Raw genomic sequence first — 26428 nt, 5'->3', positions numbered from 1 at the left:
TTACGAAAACGGATACGTGTGGACGGTGAAAACGATTCGAATACGCTGCGTGTGGACGCAAACATTTTCGTATCCGCAAAAAATAATTTGCGGATACAAAAATTTCCAGATACTTGTGGACGGGGCCTAATATATACAGTATGAGTGGCCGTGTTGTAAGGCGTAGCCGAGAGTTTGTATATTGGATACAACACGGACACGAATAATGTAGATTAGTTGTCAAACGTCTAGGTTAGTTCCTTTGTGTTTGGCTAAAATTTTCAAGATAAAAATGAATCTGGCCAAGAAAATCCATCTTAAAGTTTATGCAAATGAACAGGATTCTGTATCTGATTTACAACACTCTTCACGGTCGTGATTTCCGTTGTGTTTCCCTCATGAATTATTAATGAGTTTAATAAGAGTGCTTCGGGAACCGCAAACAAACAAGAAAAGGAGATAAAAAAAGGAAAAGGAGGAGAATAACGAGAACGAGGAAGAGGATAAGAACAACAACAATAATAAGTCATTCTTTAAAACCAACATCGTAAGCGTGTAAAAGTGCTTTAAAAACCGCAAACAAACAAGAAAAGGAGATGAAAAAAGGAAAAGGAATAGGAGAAGGAGAAGAAGAAGAACGAGAACGATGAAGAGGAGAAGAACAACAACAATAATAAGTCGTTCTTTAAAACCAACATCGTAAGCGTGTAAAAGTGCTTCAAAAACCGCAAACAAACAAAAAAAGGAGTTGAAAAAAGGAAAAGGAGTACGAGAAGGAGAAGAACGAGAACGATGAAGAGGAGAAGAACAACAACAATAATAAGTCGTTCTTTAAAACCAACATCGTAAGCGTGTAAGAGTGCTTCAAAAACCGCAAACAAACAAGAAAAGAAAAAGAAAATGTGATAAACACTTCTCGGCTGGCTAAAAAACAAAACAAGGGTCTTAACTTTAACGTGAGCAAACAAGCACTTGAAAATTAATATTACATCTTAGATATTTGAAAGATGGCAGATATCACCGTCTTATATCAAAACATCAAAACAAGAAAAATAATATTTGCTGTTGAACGACAACAACGGGGTCTTTCTTGGCGAAGCAAGCATTATTGTATTCTGGCTTAGCGTTTTTGTTTTGCAGGGTATCGTTTAGCTCCCGATTATTCATTATTTTTGGTTATTGCTTTATTGCATTATACTACAGGTGCTTGCAATACCAAGAAATAGCCATAGATTTTTCGTGTTTACTTCCAAATTGTATTGTTTATCTGGTCATATATTTAGAATATTCGTTGTTTATTTATTCATCTTGTGCAAATACCACTAACCGCAATCCCTTTAACATTAACTCTCCTGTACCACCCACTGGGGATTTTTTTGCGCTTAATTTGATAGACCTCCTCGGCTTGGGCGTGAGGTTGTCCCATTTCAGACCACGTGTCATTCCCTTGTGAATGAGATTCTATCCATATTCATGTGTCCTCTCATTGTGCAACCGAGCGCAACCATTAAACAAAGGAAGGATACTCTAGGGAATGACACGTTGTCTGAAATGGGACAACATTACGCCCTAGCTGAGGAGGTCTTTATGCTCAACGAACCAATCGAGAGCTGACGAGACAGCAACAAAATATCTCAAATTAAAAACATAATATTAAAATAATACATAATTTGAATAAAAATCCAGAAGATGTTTGACGTTCGATGAAACCTTTAACGAAGTTTGCGCAGACGTCATCTATTGATATTAATGTGCCAACAAGAGTTCTATCGGCTACCTAAACCTTGGTTGGCAAATTTGAATGAAAAAAGATTCCTGACGTCAATGTTTGTATACAATGAATATCGCTATTATAAGAGAAAATATGAACAGAAATATTTACAGACGAAACAAAGTAAAAACTAAATTTTGACATTTAAATTGAATGTTTGCTTACGAAAGGACACGAGCGCCAATTTAACTACCTAACAATATCTGGTCTTATTAAAACATTCATATCGAGTTATTTATTCAGATGTGCAGGGATAATAAATGATGCATCTTGTATATTGTTTCCCTAACCAATGGATGACTGATCTGTATTCGTACGTCATTGGACAGCTATAATCTTAGTTAGATGAGCAAGGTGCATTCTGGACTAGCTTGGGTACAAGTAAAAGTATGAATTGGGATTTGGCCGTGGCACTTTCATATAATAATGTCTATTACTCCACTGAATCCAATACATAGTTCAGTAAAATTTGTTAATTTTTGCAGGTGAGCAGGCGAGCCCAGAATGCACTACGTGCGATAGAATTCGGATATACAGATTGCCGCCTCTCCTTCTTAACAGGCTTGGTTACTATGCTTATTCAAAACGATTAGAAGCAAGTTTTTAAAAAAATTCCTCTAAGATTACTACTTCATGTAAAGCAGTATCTAATGGATGGATGCAAAACGTAACATAAAACCTCAAGAAAACCAACTACAAAAAGAAGGTCCATTAAGATTGTTTTTACATAAAGTACAATTCGATGTTACTTTAGTTTTTAAATTAAATGTAATTATCTGTTGTAGCTTGGTCGTCATAGCAACATATCGCGCACCGCAGGTGCGGCAGTGAACACAACCATCCTCATCCCTAGAGCCCGCAATCCTTTTAGCCGTTGCCATTAAACATAGCCCCAGAGCGACTAGAAAATTTTAGACCCAGTTCCTTTGTTTTGTCGTCTTCAAATCAGTTGATCAGCCAATCAAAACATGAGAAAGTTGGACTCGTCCTAGGTCCCTCGTTTCTTGGCAATTAACTGAGCAAAAAGAACGCGGGCTCGTTCAACGACAGTGGAAGGTCAAAATCACTTGAATACTTTATGTAGGGAATGTTTGGTTCTGCTATGCTTGTGTGTGTGAAATGTGTGGGTTGTATAAAATGATCTCAACGTCCTGCATAAGTGGGATTTTCGAACGTCGTCTTGGCTTCTTTGTACAGTGGGTTTTTTTCCTAAAAGAAAAGAAGAAAAAAAAAAGAAATATTTATATTCTAATATGAGCTAAGACTCTAAAACTTAATTGTTGTTACTGAATTCTACATTTTAAGAGATTTCTTTATTTTGTAAAATCTGGAATGGTGTAGGGGAAAGGTTTGGACTGGATGTCGGATCGCAAAAAAGGTCGTCGAATATTCAGTTTTTGAAAAAATATGGACAAACATGCCCAGCATCTAAAATGTTATTTATTCTTCAAGTATTAAATTTTGAGACGTTTTTATTGTGAAAAAAAAAAAAAAAAAAAAAAAATCCGAAGTCGAATATTGATAAACTGGACTGGACTGGACGTCGGTTAACTGGATTGTGGATCGCAAAAAAATTTTCAGCTTTTGAAAATATAAGGATAATTTCAATGTATAACAAAAATAGGGTCAACCTCTGAAATTGGAATTATGCTTTAAAATACGGAATTATTAGAGGTTTAGTATTTAGGAAAATCTAGAATCGTGCATTTATGGACTGGAATGAAAATCGAATAACTGGATCTTGGATCACAAATATTTACGAGGTTTGCAGCTTTTACCCTACGATTTTTAATTGAATATTCATATCTACTGATTTAAATTTGATGATGAAATTTGAGTGCTTAAGCAACCTCCTAAGTGCATCCAGACTGGATATACGCACAACTAACCACTGACCATTGCTTTTCTAACATAGCAAAACCGTAAAAAATATTTGTTTATCAAACAAAAACAACAACAAAAAAAAAAACAAAAAACAAAAAAAAAAAAAAAAAAAAAAAAAAAAAGATCAAATTTTGTTCTAACGAAATCTTCATTACATAGCGCGCGCTACTCAATCATGTCAGCGTTCACCATCCAATTCTGGATGCATGCACGCGCACGGTAATTAACCAATCACAGCGCGTGTTATAGCGTGGCTATGTTATAATTGATAATGGTCCTGATTCTGTGTTGATAACAAGAAGTATATAACTTACCTTGTGCCATTTTGCGTTCATACGATCTCTTTCGAATTTCTTATACTCAATACGATCCTATATTATAAAAGTAAACCAATAAACGAATCAACCAACTGAACCACAGAAATACCCCCACCAAATACCCCCCCCCCCACCCCCTCCAAATGAAGGAAATGAATAAGAGACGAGTAAATGGTTAAATGAATAAATATGCTTTAAAAAATAAAGAATTCGAACGAAAAGGAAGAGAACCAAAATTTTGAAAAATCCTTCCATCCCTTTGCCTCACAATAGCGATCTTAAGATTTGTAAAATCTACAACGGAGACGTCAAGCTGAAGTGTAAATAATTTTTATTTGGGTGGGGGGAGGGGTTCTGTTCATTGGGGATTTCATTCAAAACAATTGCCAGTAAAGTCAACTCATCCAGAGGGAAGACACGACACCACAAAGTGAAGTTTTTTACACTTCCGGTTGACGTCGTTGATTTTGCAAATCTTAAGGTCGCTAATATGGCATACGCGACATTCCTATAAACTACGACAAACTTACCGCCATCGACACAAGAATCTTTCCAATGACCAGCAAGACTAGTCCAATGAGTAGTATACCCCCTACTACACCCAGTACGATTGTAAGGATTGGTGCAGGTTCAGGACACTCTGAAATAAGTTGATATAAAATGTATTACGATAAAAATGCGACGCCAGAGCAGGGGGGGGAGGACGCCAGTATGCAAAGGTTGCTGATTAAATATATAAAGTGCGGATAATGGAATAGCTTATAGCTCAGATCTAGATTTTTACGGAGTGAGGAAAACTAGAGAACCCGGCGAAAAACCCTTATGAAAAGGGCGATAACAAAACGCCAAACAAACTCAACTCATATAAGGTACAGGTCTTGAACAAGCGCATCTTTAGTTACCATAGGTAAGAAAGGTAAGCGAGCACAGCCCACCCTTGCTACCCATAAATTGACGTTTGTTTTACAGTAAAGATGGAAAGAAAAGTTCGAGATTGTGCAACTGACATGCTGTCCGCTTAATAAAGGGTGTCTGCCCCCTTGATTGAGGCATCACTGTATTTTGTAATCTTCGGCTCTACACCTGTCAACTAACCTTGCTTGTCTTGGATATAGAGGTCATAAGTTTTGCCGTCAGCTCTCTTCCTGTATGTAAAGTAGTACGTACACTTGTCATTTGTGCCTTCGCACCGATACAGTCCTTGGTCTGCGGTAACCAGAAAAACGGCAACGAGGTTAGTATCTTTTTCGAATTCATACGAAGTTCCGCTGCGTTCCTTCATTACAGACTCATTTACTCAGGGTTAACCTCAATTCAGCATTAAATGACATCAGCAAAGTAAATAATGTTCAGGGGTGTAGCCAGGATTTGTAGCCGATTTTTATCACGTGACTACCTAGATGTTAAGTTTTCTACAGCGAGAGGATGGGGGGGGGGGGGGGGGGGGGGTTGGACTCCCCTGGTTACGCCCCTGAAATTCATGGCTGTTAGAATAGTAAGGGTCTACTTTAGCAGCTGATTACCTGTATAGGTGTCAATATCATCTATTGTCTCAACGGTTTGAATGACCGCCTCACATCGATTAAGTTTTTTGCAATCTTCCAGACCCTTGTTTTCAAACTTGGTACAAGCGATGCAGTCTTTACTGCGACTACAGATTCCTCCTTCACAAGTCTAGTAAAAAAGAAACCAATGAATTAATGGATGAATGGATGGAATGATGGATGGATGGATGGAAGGATGGATGGAAGGATAGATGGATGGATTGGGGGGGGGGGGGGTTTGGGTGGGTGGATGAATGAATGGATGGGTGGGTTGGTGGATGGGTGGGTTGGTGGATGGGTGGGTTGGTGGATGGGTGGGTTGGTGGATGGGTGGGTTGGTGGATGGGTGGGTGGGTGTGTTGGTTGATGGGTAGGTGGGTGGGTGGGATAGCTGGATGGATGGATGGATGAAGGAATGAAAAAACAATATAAAAAAAACAACAACAAAAAACAAAAAAACAACTAAAAGACCGAAATGTAACAGACCTTTCAATTGAGTGACCACGAAATAATGGTTTCAAGTCGAGGATGGACTTGACGAAACACAGTAAATGTATGAAGACATAAAGTCCAACCACGACTTGGTGCCATTGTTTTGTGGTCACTCGAGCGAATTCGGGAAAGCTCTATTACTTAATATCAATCAGCTGAATGGATCTCTCATGAATTTCATTGCCAAAATTCAGTGAAGAGCATACACTTCCCTCCATGGGCAGTATAAAAAATTAGTTAGTAAAAATTACACACCAGACCGCAAACGAGGTTTATTAATAGCAACCAATCCCCCCTCCCCTTCCACAATGAAACAATGAATGATAATGAATATCACTGATTGACAGAGTACTTACCGGGCAATCCTCACAGTACTGTCCTGTGTATTTACGATTACACTTGCATTTACCACATTCACATTTACCTCGTTCACTACCACCACACACGGGCTGTTGACGGACACAATAAGAAAACATTAGAAATACAGTAAAATACAGTTACAGCTGTTTTATTTGTTTTATTATATAGTTAATAATCTTATTTTGGCATTGAATTTACTTACGTAAAAAGAAAGACGGTCAAAAGATCTAGCAGCACTTCGCGCGCGCGGATGTTGTTAGCACAGTTTTCGACCAATCAGCGCGCGCGTACTATCCTAACTATATAATACAGTAAAATACAGTTACGAGACAACGGGGGACCATTGATTTCCTCACCGATTCCTTGTCTTGTCGACATTCAAAGTCAAGTAACGAACAATTTCTCTGCCCACAGTTGACTCCAACGTAGAACCCTTTACATTTACATACACCGCAGTCACAGACTCCCCGCTCTGGGCCTGGTAACAACAACAATCAAAAATACCATCAATATTATACATCTATTTAAAGTCAAGGCAGTACTAACTTACAGATCGAACCCTGAAACAACCTCTTGGCTGATCTAAGTCAGGGCATGGCTAACTCACAGATCGAACCCTGAAACAACTACTAGGCTGATCTAAGTCAGGGCATGGCTAACTTACAGATCGAACCCTGAAACAACTACTAGGCTGATCTAAGTCAGGGCATGGCTAACTCACAGATCGAACACTGAAACAACTACTAGGCTTATCTGAGTCAGGGCATGGCTAACTCACAGATCGAACCCTGAAACAACTACTAGGCTGATCTAAGTCAGGGCATGGCTAACTCACAGATCGAACACTGAAACAACTACTAGGCTTATCTAAGTCAGGGCATGACTAACTCACAGATCGAACCCTGAAACAACTACTAGGCTGATCTAAGTCAGGGCATGACTAACTTACAGATCGAACCCTGAAACAACTACTAGGCTGATCTAAGTCAGGGCATGGCTAACTCACAGATCGAACCCTGAAACAACCTCTGGGCTGATCTTAGTCAGGGCATGGCTAACTTACAGATCAAACCCTGAAACCACCTCTGAGCTGATCTAATTCACGGCTAACTTACAGATCAAACCTTGAAACAACCTGTGGGCTGACCAAAGCCACTCACATATTGAATTATTGTAATTAATCTTACCTCCACACACTAAACCTTTGTGTTCCTGACATGAGAAATCATTACACTGACATTTGTCTCCATAAATACGTCCACGAGGATCCTAAAGCACATGAAAAGAAAGATGATTAATAAGCTGTTAGTAGCAAAGATGTCTGGGTTGACTGCTACAATGAAAAGCGATGGCTTCAAAGCTGTGATGATGGCTATGATGATGACGATTGGGATGATGGTAATGATGATGGTAATGATGATGGTAATAATGATGGTAATGATAATGATAATGATAGTGATGATGATGGTGATGATGCGTTTTATATAGTGATGATGGTAGTGATGATGGTAGAGATACAGTTCAGTGATGGTGGGCGTGAAGATAGCGATGATGTTGGTATATAGTGATGGTGGTAGTGATGATGATGATGATAATGGTAATGGTGTTGCTAATGATAATGACAATGATAATTACCCATGTTGATACATAATGGTGATGATAATAATAACACATCCAAAAAACTCTATACATAAGTAATCCGAAGGAATCGAACCAGCTAGCCGACAGTGACAGTAGTGAAAGGCAAACATTTTATCCGTACGCCATCTTGCCAGCAGAGTGGTTTTATTTAACCCGTGATAGAAAAATTAGTCTACTACTAACTATTATGCGTACTATTAACGGGTTAAATACAATCACTTTAAATCTAACTCACCCTGTTACAGATACACTTGCCGCAGATACACTGACCACTCCCACTACACGGAGCCTCGTCAGTAGCATTGTTCCTACGAGATAAATATCGTGAAGGTTAGGTTTTATCATTCATTGGTTTTAGAGTAATAAATAAATACAAGTTGTTTTAGACTGAATGGAACCATTCAACTTCATCGTAATATTTTCCTTTTCAGATCACGTCATTTTCTTGAGAATAAGATGCTTTATTTGAGTTGTATCCAAAATCATGTGTCTTCTCATATAAAACCGTTAAACAAAGATATGATACTTTAGGGAATGAAACGTGGTCTGAAATGGGAAAACATTTATAATCAAGCTAAAAGAGCCATTTTTCTTTTAATAATAATAATAATAATAATAATAATAATAATAATAACAACATGATATATACAGAAAAATAAAACTTTCGATAATAATACTACTTATAATAATAGCTTTAATGTTTATAACGCGCATATTCCATATGCATATGCGCGCTTGTTTGTGTTTTTTGCACTTCCATCGGTCACTTACGCCTTGCATTTGGACAGGTCTTTACTCTTGTCGAATGGACTGTCACATTCACACTCTTCGCCATATCTTAAAAACAATTTTAAAAAAGAACATAAATTAATCATGAAAATGTTCTCCCAAATCAAAGCTTCCTCTCATTTGCAAGGATTTCTTTTTATTCTTTCTTTCTTTCTTTTTTTCTTCCTTCCTTCCTCCCTTTCCTCCTCCCTTTCTCCCTTCCTCCCTCCCTCCCTTATCCCTCCCTCCCTTTCTTCCTTCCTCCGTCCCTCCGTCCCTCCCTTCCTTCCTTCTTTTCTCCCTTCTATTCGTTCTATCTTACATTTCCTTCCTTACCTTCCTTCATAACAGGAGCATTGCCCACAGGCATATGTACCGTTGCCGTCACTACACCGTGAACTATTCTCCACCTAAAATACAACATATAAATTCAAGTCACACTTTACCTTAAATTTTACTTGTCTGGCTCTTTTTTGTTAAAAACGGTCATAAAAAAACTACTTCCAATTCCAACATACTAAGCAGTTGTATAGAGATTTGAGGCTTAAAATTTTCTTCGCAGAAGGACTTCGTGTGGAAATGTTTTCTTGTCTCAGGTAGACAATAAGATTAGCTTTGTTTGAATCATTTACAAGAGCATTTGTGTTACTGGAAAGTCGTCACGAGTTTTTGAAGCCGGAAGTACGTCACAACGGTCTAGATATAAGAAAAATATGGCTCACCCTATTTTGTGGTGATTCACACTGACAGCTGCATATGTATTCAAGGTCCACGTCTAGTCGACCAAAACCGGGGATTCGAATAGGGAAGCTGTCGAAGAAAAAAATTAAATTAAGATCATTGGTTGGGATAAAAAAGAGTAAGGGAGAGATAAAAAAGAGTTAAAAGAAAGAGAGACAGAAAAAGAAGGAAAAAAAGGAAGGAAGGAAGGAAAAAGAGAGAGGAAGGGAGGAAGGAAGGAAGGAAGGAAGGAAGGAAGGAAGGATGGATGGAAGGAAGGGAGGAATATAGCGCTTTAGCCGTTAGCCTCTGGCTCAGTTGAATGAGTATTAGCTGTCAAACGAACGCGTACAACGGAGCTCAACTGGGTGACTTTCATTGGACAATTTCCTCCTTGACCCCTTACTCATTATACTTTAGCTAATCCGACCGGTCGAAGAATAATCAGTTACCTTTTTTCTTTGGTCGCTTCTGGTGAACAGCTCTCGAGAGTAACAAAGACTTCAAAATCAACCTACAAGAAAACATACTAGTGAGAAAAAAGGAAACCATTTTTCGTCTAGTTTAACTACGAGTTACGTACCTTTTGTTTGATAGCAACACCTGTGCACTCCTCATTTTTAATTATTTTATTTCTGTAAGAAAAATCAAAGTAATGTGAGTCGAGAAAATGGAATAATTTACAAATGGTTTACCGCTTGCCTCTGTGGTCCAGGTTGGAGCCCCCGGGTGTTCCGGTTTTCCTTACCCCTCGGCGTACAAATCCTCCATACCACAGGGAACCCAAGACAGTAAAACAAAGGTATATAATTAAGTAGCGGACTCCTTACCCGCATGTTCCTTGGTAGTCAACACGGATGCCTTGAGGAGCCTTGAAGGACAGTTTTACAGTAGACGCTATTTTCTAAACAGAGAGAAAAAGGTTTTCTCGATAAAAGGCATAATACGTAGTCCACAAAATAGACCATTTTCGATCTCGTAAAATAGTACTGTTTGGTAACAGACTTATCTAATCACTTTTAACCTCATTTCAGCGTCAGAATTGACGACTCTTAAAACTCCAGTGTATGCGGGCTTAGCCTAACTTCTGAGGTCGGTAAACAAAAGCAGATATTAGAATAACAAAACAAGTAACTCCTGGATTCGAGAATAAGGTCACATACACTGGAGTTTGTTTAATACTCTTAAAGGAGTTTGAGTTTGAGTTTAGTTTCCGAGTTTAGTTTAGTTTTAATTTTTAGAGTCGTCAATATTCACAAATACCAACAGTGAAGTAAAGAATGCACAACTTGAACAATACTTGAAATCCCACAGACCTTCACTGAAACACATGAGTGTCTACGCAATAAATAAATAAACAAATAAATAAACAAACAAACAAATAAATAAATAAACAAACCTCGTAGCTTTTTTTGATGAGTTCCACCACGTTCCCAGAATCCTCTGCCAGTTTACCAGTCACAGCACCTAGATCACTCCACATGGAACTCAGACCCTGGAAGACGTAAGCAACAAATATAAACCACGTCAATTTGAAAGACACTGCGCATGCTCATGCTCATGCTCCCTATGAAAATTATTTATTTATCCACTCGGAGCAGGACCTCGCGGTCAAATACGCACAGGAACTCCGTCAAGAATATTAAAACAAATTCAAGTTGATAATGTTAGTGTCATCATCAAATGTACCTTGTAGAGTTCGGTGACATTCCCAGTGACAGCAAATATCGGCTGAATCTGGTTCTGTAATAGTTTTTCGTGGAGCTGAGCTATCGATGGGTAGTCCTGGGTAGAAGGGTACAAGGGATTTAAATGATGATAACAAATTAAAGCATGGCAGGGAAATTCAATAGCATCTCAATTAACATCAGTGCAGTGACTACTGTAGAAATGAAACTAAAAAAGTCCAATTCTTATTTGAAATTTCTATTTTCAAATTTTATTGCTGTTGATTATTTTAACTAAATAAGTGAATACTGCTATTTTTGTTGTTGTTGTTGTTGTTGTTGCTACTGTTGCTGTTATTGCTGCTGCTGATATTGTTATTGCTGCTATTGATGCTGTCATTGTTTTTATGGCTGTAACTGCACATACTCACCAGTTCATTAGATTTGTAGTAAGTTCCACTGCTGTCTAGATGACATTGCCCATCATTAGGGATAACAATTCCGCCAAGCTAGGGGTCAAACACATTTTTCAAAATGACGATTAATTTTTTAAAATTTGTTTTCAAATGACAGAAGGAGTTAGGGAGGGAGGGAGGGAGGGAGGGAGGGAGGGAGGGAGGGAGGGAGGGAGGGAGGGAGTGTGTGATTGCGTGAGGGAGAGAGGAACAGGAACAAAGAAAGGAAGGATAGGAGGATGGAGGGAGGCAGACAGGCAGGCAGGAAAGGAGGGATGGATGCAGGCAGGCGGGCAGACAGGCAGGGAGGAACGGAGCAACAAAAGGGGGAGGTAGATGGTGTCTTTCTTGTGAGTCGTTTGGACCTATATTCAGTATTGCGTCTTTAATCTTTGTTCCTCTCTGCCTCCCTCCCTCCCTCATTCCTCATGTGTCTACCACCTATCATACTGTTTTTCGGCAAACGTTTTCCTAAACATACGAGCAACACGATGGAGTACTCACCTTCCCATCCCCCGCCAAATGGAACGGTGCATCAGTGACAAACACTACGAGTCTTCTTGATATGTCTTTCCATCCTATTTTCTGATGAACAAATACAAATAAGATTTAACAGATTTTTATTTAAATGCAAATGCACAATAATTCACATTAACTGAGGGGCGATGGGTTTGCACTCCCAAATGATTTTTTACTGAATTCAACCAATCAGATAATTCGATATGACAGTATAGACGTGACTTTATCCAATCAGAGAGCACGTTATATCTTACTTTTCCACAAACAGCAACTTGCATCAAAGCATCAAAACCTCCTTCAGGTTCGTCAAGATTACCAGAAATGATCTGGTTATTGATTTCATTCTGCAAATAAAATATTGTTATTAGATAATATTAGTTTCAAACTCATTACTAAGCATCAGAACAACACTTTGGGTTGATCTAAGTAAGGGCCCGGCTAACTCACAGATCGATCCCCGAAATTACATCTGAGCCGATCTAAGTCAGGGCATGGCTAACTCACAAATCGAACCCTGAAATAACCTCTGGCCTGATCAAAGTCAGAGCACGGCTAACCCACAGATAGAATTGGAATTTGGTGTGTTTGGTTTTGCGGAGTAAGGCGAGATAGCCTGTGAACAAGGCTCTCGGGGAGGGGGGAAGGGAGAGAAGGGAAGAGGCTCTCCGGGGAGGGGGCCTGGTTCACAGGCTAAAGGCGAGAAAACCAGAGAACCTGGAGAAAAACACTCGAATCAAGGGAGAGACCCAAAAACTCTACTTACGTGTGATGCCGAGTCCAGGAATCGAACCCGAGACCCCAGAAGTGAGAGGCGAGTGCACTATCGTTACGTATTTGTCATACCCATATAGCAAGAAACAAGCTTCAGTTGTACAATACCTGGAATTTTGTACTGTCATTGACAAGTTGAAGGGTGTGGCGAAATCCGTAAGTTTTTTCACACTGTCCATTGCCACCGCAAGGCTTGTCCAACCTTAAAAAGTAGAAGTTTGCATTGTATAGAAAAAGTTTTTGTATCACGTAGGAAAGGTATGTATTGCGATGCCACTGGGCTAAAACATCCTGTTACACTAAGTAACGTTACTTGCCACTTGTCTCGCAATTTTGATGCTATATAAAAAATAGCTGCGGTCACGGCGCGGTATGGTCACGTCACGTGGAAATTGTGTTTCGTTTCTACATCTACTTACTCTGTTCTCACGTAGGGAGAGACTGTCTTATCCACAAATTTTCCAAAACCGAGCTGATAGTTCTTTGTGATGTTAGCCATACTCGCAGCTAAAAACAACACGATAAAACAAATTAATATTTCCAGATGTCCATTTTATGTAACTATTTTTGCCACCGAGTTAACAAAGCCTGGGCCCATTTTGGCCTCCGCTCACAGGAAAATACGTTCCCACATGCTCGTATTTTGTAGATGTTACCTAGGTGTGGTTTTGCGCAATTAGCGTTAAAAATACTTTGACAAAAAGAGTAAAAATGGAAAAAAATAAAGAACAAGAATTATTATGGGAATAGAAATGAGAATGAAAATGACAATGATGAAAAATGGAAATGAGAATAAGAAATGGGAACTGGCGAGAATAAGGATAACATAATAATGAGAGGGGAATATGAATGGAAATGAAAATAGGAATGGGAATAGCAATAGGAATGAATCTTACCTATCTTCCCAGCCAGTTTCTTTAGGTTTCCCAGATCGTTCTCCATGGACCAGGACATGTCCATAAGATAGTACAAATCAACTGGGTAGTTCTCAGCCGATCGAACAGTCATTGGTATCTTAGCAGGTTTGCCTATTGAAGTTGAAGTTAGTCAATGGTTGAAACAAAAGTTTACTTTACAGCGCCTTCTAATCGCACGCGCAAAATGAATGCAATTTGCCATGCTGAAGAAGTAGGTTTTGGCGGACGTCATTCAAGGCGTTTCCATGACATTCCATTGAAAAAGTCGTGTTTCCGGCAAATCATACGATTTCGCACGTGTGATTGGCAAATGCTGTAACGGATCTTAACAGATTTTTTAAGACTTACAGTGCTTTCCAATTGACCGTTTTCTCAAGGTTGCGTGCGCATCCAAATTTAAGGAACTTGACGGGCCATGATACCAGAACACGAGTATTATCATGCATGGCTGTGAATTTTTTAACGATAAGAACTCATACAATCGATTATTCTCCTCTTTAAATATAAAACTGTCTTCTTAATTTTACTGAATTTGCGTTTTTCAGTTTTGTGGCCCGTCAAGTTGGATGCGCACGCAACCTTGAGAAAACGGTCTATAGCACGCGCGGAATCATAGAATTTGCCGTCGCGACAAAATAGCAGTTTGGTGAACGTCAATCAAAGTGTTGCAGTCCATTACATTGTCGGAACACACAAAGTTTTCAAGGTCATGTGCCTATGTAGTCTGATTCCATAAGTCGTAGTTTTCGCTCCTTTGTGGTTTGTACAAAAGAGCGAAAACACCGACTTATGGAATCAGTCTAGTGCCTATGAAATGTCACGGAAACGCCTTGATTGACGTCCCAATATTTTTTCACACGACGGAGTGTTCTATTGAGAAGCACTGTAAACTATCCCGCACTTCTTTCTATTCCTTTCTGTCAAACTGACGTCCACTGTAGTAGTAGTACGTTAGCAATATCCGGATAAAAAATATTAATTATTCTGTAAACATCCTTTTTTCTCTGGGTTTTTTAGTTTTTATTCCTCCATAAACGTCAACTAAGTTTTTAAATATTAATAATCATCATCCCCATCTGCGTTGAACTTTTAATTACTTCGGAAATCCCTGACCGAGATAATTAAGTAAAAAAATTTCGAGGTATATAAATAATAAATGATAAAAAAATTGATCATTTTAGGCGAATTATAGATTCTTTATTTACGTTTCTTTTAGCTATGTTTTTCACTTTTTTGAACTGGGAATATGCCGCCTTTTTCTTTTTCCATAAACGTGGCAAGTATTACCACAGAAAGATGTTTAACAGCTTGTGGTGAAGTAATGGATACTCGCAATTATTTTCCAGAAATGTCTCTAGAATTCTTACTCATTTTTACTTTATATGGTAACATATAGTCTTCTACGCTGCCGCTATTAGTTTTGTCACGCAACGGTTACTCCCCTATAAGCGTTGCGTGAAAACACTAATAGTGGCTGTGTAGGAGACTAACTAACATAGTGCTCGTCTGAAAACTATTTTATGGTTTCTTCTAAAACTCATGAATATTTAATGAAGAGAAAACAAAGCAAATCACTACTGTGACGGTGGTTTGGAAATGTGTTCTTAATTTGCATTACATTTCATAAACTTTTTCTTTGATTTTCTCCAAGAAATATTCATGAGTTTGAGAAGTAATTTGAAACATTTGAGAGATTGCGCCGAGTTTTTTTAACTGACTTTGAGGTGTTTGGAAATCAAAGGAAAAACTCTCTCACATGTCTCTCTCACAACTCTCTCACCCCCACCCCCAAGGGCTGCTAAAGCTTCCAAACTCAATAAACTTATAGACCATATCAACACAAAAATTGTGCATTCCTACACAAGAAAGAAACAAAATATGCATTTTCAAAAGCTTGCTGGTCTAGAGTAGTTTTAAATCAGCCATATATATGTTGTAGGTATGAACAATGCAATGCTTTTGCATAACGAGAGATTTCATTTCCAAAAGACCAAATTTGTTTGACCAAATCAGAATATGTTTTAGTACATATTAACACATATTATATCTGAAAACCAGGCCATTTTAGATTAAACTGTTTCACTAGAAGCAAATTTTGTTGAATTTTCTATTGGATTTGGCAATTCTATCCCCCACATAAGCAAGCAGTGACGTCATAGTAAAATAGGGTAATTAAAGAGAAGGTCTAGTTTTTTTTCATAGCAGTCAGGCACACTTACCTGGTCTTAATTTGACTTTTACTCTCTGTGGAGTGACCTGGATAGTAGGCCCAACAGCAGCATCCTGAAATGAAACATTTCACAATGAACATGTAACCCTCAGGTAGGCATTCATATAACACACGATAGCAAGCAAAGGGGTGATTGACAGATGCGTAAGGAAGACTGCTTCAGTTGGGGTTGGTGAGGGAGGGAGGAAGGAAAGGAGGGGAGGAAGGAAAGGAGAGAGGGAGGGAGATAGGGAGGGAGAGGGAGGGGTGCAAGAATAACTTCAGTACAACATCTTTTTCTTTTGTTCACCATGCCGTATGTGGTGTTGTTTGTACTCACGCTAGACCACAATGCATCCTGTTTATCAATCACAGAAAAGGTTCAAGGGTAAAACATATAATATTCAAAAACTTCTTTGTTATAGCAAAGTTACACTACTTTTCTGTTGTGCATGGTGCTAAATTATAATTAACATTTACAAGATCTGGTTTTAAAAACAGAGCCGCAATGTCTGACTTTATTGGTCTGGCTCGCAGGACTATAACATACTTCAACATTTGTAAACCCACTGTCTGGATTTGATATATTGGTTTTTGGACAGCCCAGATCCACCAGGTTTGCTGGGGTGTCACATCTAGATGCTGCCTTTTGATCAAAGTTCTGCAATAAGAAAGAATTATATAATTAGTTGAATGTGGGACAAAGTATTTAGCCCTGTTGTCTGCTATATTATTGGTAATCATTGTTTGTTTTTTAATCAATATATATTTCCTTATTACTGAAATGCAATTCTAAAGATGAAATTGGAATTTAAAAATTGGCTTTTGTGGAGTGAGAAAACTACACAACAAGTTGGAAAAACCTTGAAGCATATTTAATGTTACTCACATGCATAATAGCAGTGAAGCACGAGTCAACTCAGATACAGCGAGATCATGATGGGCAAAACACAACCGAGAGACAGCTTCCAATAAAAAATACAATATCGAAAGGCTAACTACTGCAGTACACTACCTCTTCAGAACACCAAGCACATTGTGGTTTACTTATACACTGTTGACATAATGCTTGAGTTTGACATTCTGAACCTTAAAAATACAACAATAACATAACCTTAAAGTTACAATGTAATGCTACAGTCCATTGTTTTCTTCTAACTTACATACTTTTGGAAATGAAATAGAACCTTTTACTGTATATCTTGGGTGTAATGTTTCTCCATTTCATACGAAATTCAATTCTTTTATTGAATGAGATTATTTTTTACAGTTGTGTAATTCATATTCATGTGTCTTCTCATGCACAACCATTAAACAAAGAAATGTACTCTATGGAATGAAATGTGGTCTGAAATGGGAAAACATTAAGACCAAGCTCAAAGGGTCTATTTTGGACCATTTTGAAACATTATCACCATTAGAGAAATTTGAATTGTATCAAACATTGGAACAATATGTGAAGTGGCAACACTGTCTTGCAACAAATACTGTATAACTGTCAGAGAAAATCCAAATATTTGATGTTTTCTCTGAAACATTTTGAAAATTCAATGAGTGTGTCGCTATCAGCGCTGCTGCAAGTTTTGGTTGAAACAAAATACAAAATTTCATTTGAATTGCAAAAAAAAAATCAGATGGATTGAATGGGTCTATTGATTGTTTAAACACACAATATTCGAATGAAATAGAATAAGTCACTGTGAACATCAATTGTCTGCAACTTACTTTGAGATGAAAGTGGTATCCATGCCAATATTATCAAGAATGCCACGGCAATAAAAAGTACTGTATTCATAATTCTACCATAAACAATTTCTAAAAGATAAAACAATATGTTTATTAAATCTGATGCATATAAAAATAGAATGGCTATTCTTTTATATATTGATTTTGCCATCCAATTGCAAAGAAGTTTCCTATGTATAAACCCTATACAGTAATATATACCCTATTTATGAAAGGTTAGGGTGACACTGTATCTAAGGCCCTATTTATATGGATATGAAATATCCCTCCCTCAAGACTAGTTTATTTACAGAGCATTTACATGGAGTTCTCCATACTTCTCCAATATAAACCTTGGTTCTTAAGGACACATGTGCAAGCATATTTCAGTAAAAATCAACATGTGAGTTGAGCGTTGTGTGCATAGAATATTAAATGTAGTGGTAGTGTGTGTGCGTGAAAAGAGTCCCCAATTAGTGTGAAAGTGCTAGAATGACTAGACACTTAAATAAAAGTGATTTAAAAAAAGTTGTTTATATTTCATGGTTGAGCTGTCTTGCCCCAAGTACTTGAGTTAGTGTTCATATGAGAAAAAGGTTTCTCACCTCCCAGGGTTACCTCACCAGCCGATACATGTTCTCACCTCCGAGTTAAATTCCTTATGTAAATGGTCCATGGAATTTTCCAAAGAAATGTATAAACAATTAGCTCACCCAGAGTTACTATGGGGGAGAGCTGTTTCAGGTTCCTGAGACAACATCTCCCAATATAAAGAGGGCCTAACTCCTGAGACAACATCTCCCAATATAAAGAGGGCCTAACTAGCTGGTTGCTGGGAATAAGTGTTAACATGATGACACATTATTCATATATAAAAAGTAAGTATAAGCTCCTATATAAAAGAAATACAAACGAAAGCACGCCAACAATATGCATATTAAAGGCATATGAAAAGAATATTGAGGAAGTGGTTAAGCAAAGAAGTCTAAAAAGATGTTTGAGTATAAAGGGATGTGGTTATAGATGACATCACAGGTACGATAGTGATTTGTCTGGCTAAAAAAAATAATTGTTCAGATATTATTCAAAAAAAAAAAAAAAAAAAAAATTGTCAAACAACAAAACCTATATCAACACTTATTTCTTTTAGATGGATATAGGTTCACAAGGCTAAAGGGTCTTGAATTGGCAAATTACAAACTAGTGCCAACATTATATTTACATGTACTATAAATAACATGTATATATATGTGTGTATATTTAGGTTTTTAACCAGCTTCACAATCATTAATATTTACTTTAAGCTGAAATAATTATGAATTATGAAAATAATAGAAAAACAATTCTTCTTAACACATGATAAGTATTTTCTTGAGTTTGAAAATGACTGTTTAGGAGTTAAGATTAAATACTACAACAATTCGTGTTTTTGTTAGTGCTGTTTGCTAAAAAGATTGTTTGATAAGGCGTGAAAACATTTATACTTCAAGTCAAATATTGAGCTTCAGAAGACGTTGAAATCTCAAAATAAACTAGATTACATACTGATATACGGAAATTTGAGTTCTAATATCGTCTCTCAGAAAATTTAGTGTTCTGAAAAGCTTGAAATAACGCTTAAAATCCGATAAATGATCAAACAAAGTGAAGCCATATTGTTTGTGGAGTTAACTGCTCTTTTATCTCAAGGAAGACGACATTCAACACAAAACGAAACTTATTAGCTCATAATAAAGTCCACAAGAAACTTTTAGTAATTTTTAGAAACAATATACAAGAACAATGTTGTATTTTGAAGGGTTTTTAGAAATTGAGAACGCCCATTCAAAAAATAATACCGAAGGATATAAAGATAAATATTGAGTGTTTGAGTGCATTAAAGGTCCATTAGCGATGTAAATTTAAGAAAATAAAGGTCGGGATGAGTTAGTTTGGTTGATAAAGAATGCAAAATGAAAGGTTAATGGCGTTAAATCTTACCTTGAAGGTTTCAGGTGTTGCTAGAAAATCCTCTCGTCTGACTGATTGAAGGTTTGACGTTCGAAAGTTAATATTCATCAACGCTACGCGCCGACATCCGAAGGAAGTCAAACCCGCATTCCATCACACCAAATATGGTCGAAACAACCATATTTAGAAAGAGTGTGGTAGATTTAGACGTCATTTCCGGTGGTAAAGCCAGTCCCCACTGATTCTAGATTCTTAGCCCACTGTTCACATCTGGCTGAGATGTCATGTCCGACCAAACCTTTGAAAAGATTTTGTATGAGAGAGGAGAATAGGGCATTTATTGTGTTTGTGGTGGCGTTATTTATGTGCTTTGATAGGGGTATGAACTCGACCCAAATTGCCCTAATTCACTATGACGTCACTGCTTGTTTATGTGGGGGATAGAATCACCAAAACAAAATTTGCTCCCAGCGAAACAATTTAATCTAAAATGGCCTGGTTTTCACATATGATATGAGTTAATATGTACTCAAAAATATTCTGAGCGTTTACTGGCTATTCTACTTCTCTTCGTGGATTGATACGGGTTTTAGAACAATTTTCGGTGATTGCGTGGATTTGACTCCCTCCGACGACCATGATCCTTTGCGTTTAAACAATTGTTTTGATGTGACGTCATAGTGAATTAGGGCAATTCTTTCTTTTTTCTTTCTCTATCATTCTTTCTTTCTTTCTTCCTTCCTTCCTTCCTTTCTTTCCTTCTCAGTTTCTCTCTCTTTATGGAGAGGAAAAGAAAGAAAAACCATTTTAGTTTGTCGACATGTATTGAGGTCCGGGTGGTGAATGTGGATAATATACGAATAAATGAATAAAGCGCCCAAATAGGACTATTACTAAATCTTGCATTGTAGGAATATGTTTGCGAGTCAAATTTAAATTGAAAGAATTTCTGGATGCGTTGATTCTTGATATACATCGCGTATAGAGTCAAATCACGGGGAAATCGTAGAGAGTTTTTAGTAAAAGTGTTTAGTAAAATGGGAATAAATAATTCAGCTCTCTCCTCCGCAGTTCTGTCATATCTCAGCTAGGAGCCGGGTGCAATCCTTATGTATTAGCAGACGTACTGAACTGATTAATCTCCCCTCGCTAGCTACGAGGGTTTTTTCCTCCCTCCCTCTAGAATGCATACCATATATCAGTGAAAAAGTTAACTAACAAAATTGTACAAATTTTGTGCAAGTTTCGTAGGCCTACAGTCTACCGAGGTCAACTGAACGTATACTAATTTTGCAAATTTGCGCAATTCCTTACAAAGTTCTTTCACGGATATATCGGTATGCACTCTATGACAAACAATTTTCTTTGTTGCGCAGAGTCGTGCGACTTTGAGAGGCGATTGCAAAGACGATAGCGATTTTATTGTAATCTCGATCGCGAGTGTAAACAGCCGGCGATTTTATTACAAAATTGGCATTTTGCATAACCTAGTTTCCAGAGGGATTTTTTCGCGGATTTATTAACTGAGAGCGGAGTCAGTAAATCCGCGAAAAAAATCCCTCTGGGACCCAGGGTACATTTTGCAGCGAAGAGGCAGTACCTCTTCTCAATAGTCATCGGAAAAAATGTTTTCTCTCTCTTCCTGTTTATAACTTTTTTACTTCTGTCACAGGTGGTCAACTCCGATCGCAAGATTTTTCGATTCACGCGATAAAATTGCTAGTTTAAACAAGCCTTTAGCTTGGGAAAACTTCCAACGCGTGAACATTGCAAGCTTAAGACAAACTGAAATATTTTGCTTTCTATTCTCACATTATTTTCATCATCATCATCTTTATTAAGACGGTAAAGGCCGAAAGTGTTACTTGAAGAGTGAAGTGGAAATTGAGTTTGATTTTTCTTCTTCTTTATATTATAAATTGATACTGGTTTTGTACTGTCATATAGATGAGATAATTTTATCATAATTCTTCTTTGCTGTTGCCATCTTCTTGGGCTTCGTCACCAGTGGGGCACAAGTCTGCAATTTGAAAGTCAAAGATGTGATATTTTAATATTTTTAACATGATAATCACTATCCCCATAGTTCAACCTTCAACTTTATCAAACTCACTTAGTTTTGATGTGACTGGAAGGAATTGGATGGGACTAGAAAAGGATTGGATAGGATTGGATGTGACTGGGATGGATTAGATGTGATTGGAATGGAATGGATGGGACTTGAATGGGACTGGGATGGATTGAATGGGATTGAAATGCATTGGATGGGGATGAATTTGATTGGATGGGACCAAAATCGATGGGACTGGGATGGATTAGATTGGATGTGACTGGAATGGAGTTGATAGGTCTGTAACATTGGAACATATACATATATTGGGACATATGCTGAAGGGAATGGAATGTCATCTAAAATATGAAAACACATCCAACAATCAGAGACTAGGGTCTTTAGAAACTTACGTAATATTTGACTGCAGAGAGCAGCTTTTTGGTTATCATGTTCATGCTTCAATACTTCAATAACTTCTTCATCATGCTCTCCCAGGATATCTTCACACTAAATAACCAAAGAAAACAAAGGTCTTAATACAGGGCTTTCAGAATAAGCATGAGGCCACTGGAGATACATTTCTTTTCTTAAAAAAAAAATCAATAATCTATCAGATCACAGCTGCAATGCCTGATGTGAAAAACAGTTGAATACCACAGAATATACAAAAGCTTTCCTGCATCTGATTGGCTGTATTTTCAATGATGTGGAAATTATGAAAATATATACAATACGTCAAACCACAAAAAACTTACGGTGTGCTTTAATTTCTCAGCAATCTCTCCACTCATGGAAATATTTGACAGGTTGACAGGTGATCCATCATGTGACGAGGTCCTGACATAGGTCTTCTTGCCTGTATCAGGCTCTGTTGATTCAGCATATTGCTTCATGTTGTCACATATATTTTCGAGCAGTTCAGTCAGATGGGTTTCAGATCTTGCATATGGAATCTTATAAAAAAAACACAATTTAAACACAGTTTCAAAAACTATTTGATCCTTTTTGCAAAATCTTCAACAATTTATTAATTATTTATAAATCTATATATTTATTATCATATAATGTCAAACAATCTCCAACATGTTTTTAAATGGTACTCTTAAGCTTTAATTTATATTGATCCTTCTTACCCCCTCCTGATCAAATAATTTACTACTTAAATTTATTCCTGTGTGTGGTTGTCATGAACTCAAAAGTTTTTTTTTTCTATTTCAACAACCACACACACCTAGTCCAATATCATTATTCATTGATATAATTGACTTATTACTTCTTCATTTATACCAGTATATTACCCTACCCTATTTTATGAATCTTGTAAATATGTGTGAATAAGAAAAAGACTAAAGTCATATGACACAGAGCCCACACAGAGCCCACACAGGAGAGATGTGTACATTCATGAAAATGAATAATTCATGTTGTACTTGTGGTGGTGATTAGTGAATCAAAGGATGGCATAGTATTACCACACTTGCCTCTTGTCTCTCTGAGGTCTACAGTTTGATCCTTGGGTTTGATGAGCCCATGGTTACATGTACTTTAGAATATTAAGTATGCACTCCCATTTCCATTTTTATTCTTTAAATTTGAAAAAAAAACAAAAACAAAAAAACAAAAAAAAAACAACACAAAAACATGTAACTGTACCTTTCGGGAGTAACTCTGTTTACCAGTTGGATCTACTCTGAAGCTTTCAACCTTATTGACAAAAAGTTATACATTTATTTTATACATAGTTAAATGCATTTATTTTTACTTTCAAATTAAGATTTGCATCACATGTCTACCTTCTCCTCCTTCATCAAGTGTAAAAGTAATATTCCCCAGGGGTAGGGGGTTGTATTGGGTATAGTCTTTGTTTATCTAACTCATTGCAAATTTAAAAAAACACACATTCCTCCTCTACCCTCCCCTCCCCCAAGTGGATTTGAAATTCCCCAGGGGTAGAGGATTGGTACATTCTTTGTTTATCCAAATTATTGCAAGTTAAGAAGCACATTCCTCCTCTACCCTCCCCTCCTCCTCCCCTCCTCAAGTGGAGTTGAAATTCCCCAGGGGTAGATAGTATGATAGGCGAGTGTTGCTTCAATCCTATTATCCATTTGTAATTTCATTTGTTTAGTACACATCAGTTGTAACACATACCTCAATGACCTTCTTGGGGTCAACTTTTGATATCTCCCATTCTATTTCATCTACTGCAATTTGACAAACTGTGGAAGAAAGTATATATGTATATATCTATACATATGTTTAAGGAATGTAAAAGGTGTTGGCCCCCTCCCTCCTCAGAGGGGTAGGGGTAGGGGGGGAGGTCATTTAAAGAACAAAATTACAGAGTTTGTATGGAAGTAAATTGGAATTGAAATGAGATTCCTCCACTCCTCTGGGGGGGGGGGGGGGGGGGTGATTTTTGTCTCTATCAGAGCCTAGCAATGAAAACCATGGTAAAGCAGTTTTCACTGAGAATTCCGTCCAGTCCTTTTCATGAGGGATATATGGACATATTTTCTGGAACTACACATCACATTTCTTACCAGAACATTGAAAAGACTTGTCTCTCTGACAATGAACCTGAAAAATTAATCCTAATATAACTAGCACTGGAGTGAAGACCACTTGCAGCTCCATGTTCCTGATATTTGTTCCTGAAATTGAAGACAAAAAAGTTAACATAAAAAATCTGAATATGTAAAAGAAATGAAACTTATGGAAGAGCACTAACTTTATGTATATATATATATATATTTTTTTTTTTTCCTGTTATTTTCTATTTTATAAGTACCATCTATTATTAGGCCAAATAAAAAAATAAGTGTGTTTCCTTTTGCAAGACAAAATTAATTGGGGTCGGTAGGTCAGATTTTTTTATTATTATTAATTTATTGATACAACAGTGGGAATGAGCTTACAGGGAACCCCTGTAAATGAAAAAAATATTAGTGTTGGCAAAAATTGGCAAGAAAATTAGGGTAGGTCACGCAACAGGAAGCACACTTATTTTTATGTTTGGCCTTATGTGACCTGTACAACCCTGTTCGAGTGCTCTTATGGAGCCTTTGGAGAAGTCATGTGTCTTGTTGCTGCACTTGGTCCATATAGCACGATGTTGAGCCAAAATTTACCCATCCTGCCGTACCACTCAGTGAATAAGTGCATAGTACTAAATAGTGCTAATGTACTGTTTCATGGAGGAAAGGATATACTTTGAAGCTTCAATTTAGTAAAAATTTAATCCTTAACTCACTGTAAATCGTATACCACATAAAGTATTTAAAATCTTGTATATATAAGTTCAAATTTTATATATTGTTTGAACAAATTCACAAATGGGATCAGTACACATCAGTCCATGTTTGATTAGCTTGATCGACACTAGATCAACAATTGATCAGCGATTTCAAGAAAAACTAATAGATTCGTCAATAAATAATACAGCCTGGATAACGGTTTGAGAAAATAACAATTATTTGCCATCAACGTTTAGATTCAACCTTGCATTTTTTAATATTTTATAAGGTTAATTAAAGTTCCTCTGCATTCAAATTAAAAATTTCTTCAAATTTTAGAAATTTTCGACATTAAATTTATATATATAGGTGCGTTTTTCATTATGTTTTACATACCTTTTGGATGAAGAACAAAAAAACTTCGATTTTATGGTTAGATTGAGTAAGAAAGAAAGAGAAAAATTACGAGATTACGAAACTAAACTAACTACACTAAAAAGAAAAGATACGTGTTGTGAGCCCGCGAGTAACACCGCTGAGTAGTTCGAAAGAAAGGGAACTGGGTACCAGGAAGTTGAGCAAAGTCAGGACAGAGGGATAGAATAAAGGGAGGCGATCTGCTTTGTCGTCAGCGCCTGGCGTGAAACCCGATGACCAAAGACCCGAAAGACTCTGGGCTCGAGAAAGAGAGGGAGCAAAACCGGAGAACCCGGGGAAAAAACTCTCCCAATCTAGCCATAGGTGAGATCGCAAACTCTAGGCATATAATGATAGAGTTGATTAACCAGTTTTTTGGACAGCCGAACATTAAAATAACATTGACAATACTTATTAACAGTTTCTTTGGACGTTCTAATACCTAGCTCAGTGTTTGAATTACTTTTTGTATGGAATCGCTGGATTGCCCACTTATAACTATATCAGTAGTACTTTAAATAACAATGATTTCAAATCAGCGAAAGTTTAAAAGATAAAAGTTAAAAAAAAAACAAATACTCGCGTAGATTTTGTCTGTCTTGCATGGAGCAGTTAAAAAACTATGGAAAATCTTTGTCTGTATCTGAGAAGAGCAAAATCAAAACGGACAATAGTATAAGATAGCGCTGAAAGCAAGGTAAGTGAACGATGGTGAATGACCGAAGGCAATCCAATTCTCATACACAAATAACTGTAAAGAGAACAGTGAAAAATAAAGGACGTGATTCTTTTGGCAAAATGATGCATGAAACATATTTTTGAACGTTTCTAAACAACATCGAAGATCAATGCAATCTTAGTCTGGTAATGTACAAAAGAAGGAAGCGTAGCGTTGGAACACAGGCCGCCGGAGCGCCAGCTGGATAATGTTGAAAAGCCAAAGTACTATGTGTGTAAAACCGTCGACAAGACGGAAGAAATGAAAAATCCGAGAGCAAGCTAACTTACGATGAACTCCTTGACAAACAATAAT

At 37.3% G+C, this 26428-nt stretch overlaps 2 protein-coding genes across 2 annotated transcripts; both read right to left on the bottom strand.

Moving 5' to 3' along the window:
* Positions 1-1253: 1253 nt before the first annotated feature.
* Positions 1254-19805, bottom strand: LOC116295643 (integrin beta-2). The gene is made up of 28 exons (XM_031703522.2): positions 19720-19805; positions 17740-17829; positions 17030-17103; positions 16565-16675; positions 16025-16088; positions 13785-13916; positions 13308-13395; positions 12997-13090; positions 12372-12461; positions 12103-12183; positions 11575-11652; positions 11166-11261; positions 10876-10971; positions 10307-10380; positions 10060-10111; positions 9929-9990; positions 9479-9566; positions 9093-9166; positions 8760-8825; positions 8224-8296; positions 7535-7616; positions 6704-6825; positions 6344-6436; positions 5475-5625; positions 5047-5157; positions 4482-4591; positions 3949-4005; positions 1254-2959 (listed from the first exon to the last, which is right to left on the bottom strand). The coding sequence occupies exons 2-28, from the start codon at positions 17807-17809 to the stop codon at positions 2894-2896; spliced, it is 2355 nt and encodes a 784-aa protein (XP_031559382.2). The 5' UTR covers positions 17810-17829; positions 19720-19805; the 3' UTR covers positions 1254-2893.
* Positions 19806-21088: 1283 nt separating this feature from the next.
* LOC116295646 (protein canopy homolog 2) lies at positions 21089-25496 on the bottom strand. The gene is made up of 7 exons (XM_031703525.2): positions 25375-25496; positions 24286-24396; positions 23894-23961; positions 23396-23446; positions 22498-22695; positions 22153-22249; positions 21089-21709 (listed from the first exon to the last, which is right to left on the bottom strand). Exons 2-7 carry the CDS (start codon positions 24377-24379, stop codon positions 21651-21653), a joined length of 567 nt encoding a protein of 188 aa, XP_031559385.1. The 5' UTR covers positions 24380-24396; positions 25375-25496; the 3' UTR covers positions 21089-21650.
* Between the last annotated feature and the right edge of the window lie 932 nt (positions 25497-26428).

This window comes from Actinia tenebrosa, unplaced genomic scaffold (assembly GCF_029948245.1).
Source record: "Actinia tenebrosa isolate PJP-AT-01 unplaced genomic scaffold, QUT_ActTen_1.0 PGA_scaffold11__36_contigs__length_13525064, whole genome shotgun sequence".
Taxonomy (NCBI): domain Eukaryota; kingdom Metazoa; phylum Cnidaria; class Anthozoa; order Actiniaria; family Actiniidae; genus Actinia; species Actinia tenebrosa.
This window is presented reverse-complemented; position numbering and strand designations above follow the sequence as displayed.

Bases quoted from the DNA above. Each gene is read 5' to 3' on its own strand.
- LOC116295643 (XM_031703522.2), bottom strand. From the start codon at position 17,809: ATGAATACAGTACTTTTTATTGCCGTGGCATTCTTGATAATATTGGCA. The intron at 17,104-17,739 runs GTAAGTTGCAGA...TGTATTTTTAAG, and splicing joins GATACCACTTTCATCTCAAA to GTTCAGAATGTCAAACTCAA. The intron at 9,167-9,478 runs GTGAGCCATATT...GTTGTATTTTAG, and splicing joins GTGAATCACCACAAAATAGG to GTGGAGAATAGTTCACGGTG.
- LOC116295646 (XM_031703525.2), bottom strand. From the start codon at position 24,379: ATGGAGCTGCAAGTGGTCTTCACTCCAGTGCTAGTTATATTAGGATTA. The intron at 22,250-22,497 runs GTAAGTTTTTTG...TTGGTTATTTAG, and splicing joins CTGAGAAATTAAAGCACACC to TGTGAAGATATCCTGGGAGA. The intron at 21,710-22,152 runs GTAAGTTTCTAA...TTCAAATTGCAG, and splicing joins TCTCTGCAGTCAAATATTAC to ACTTGTGCCCCACTGGTGAC.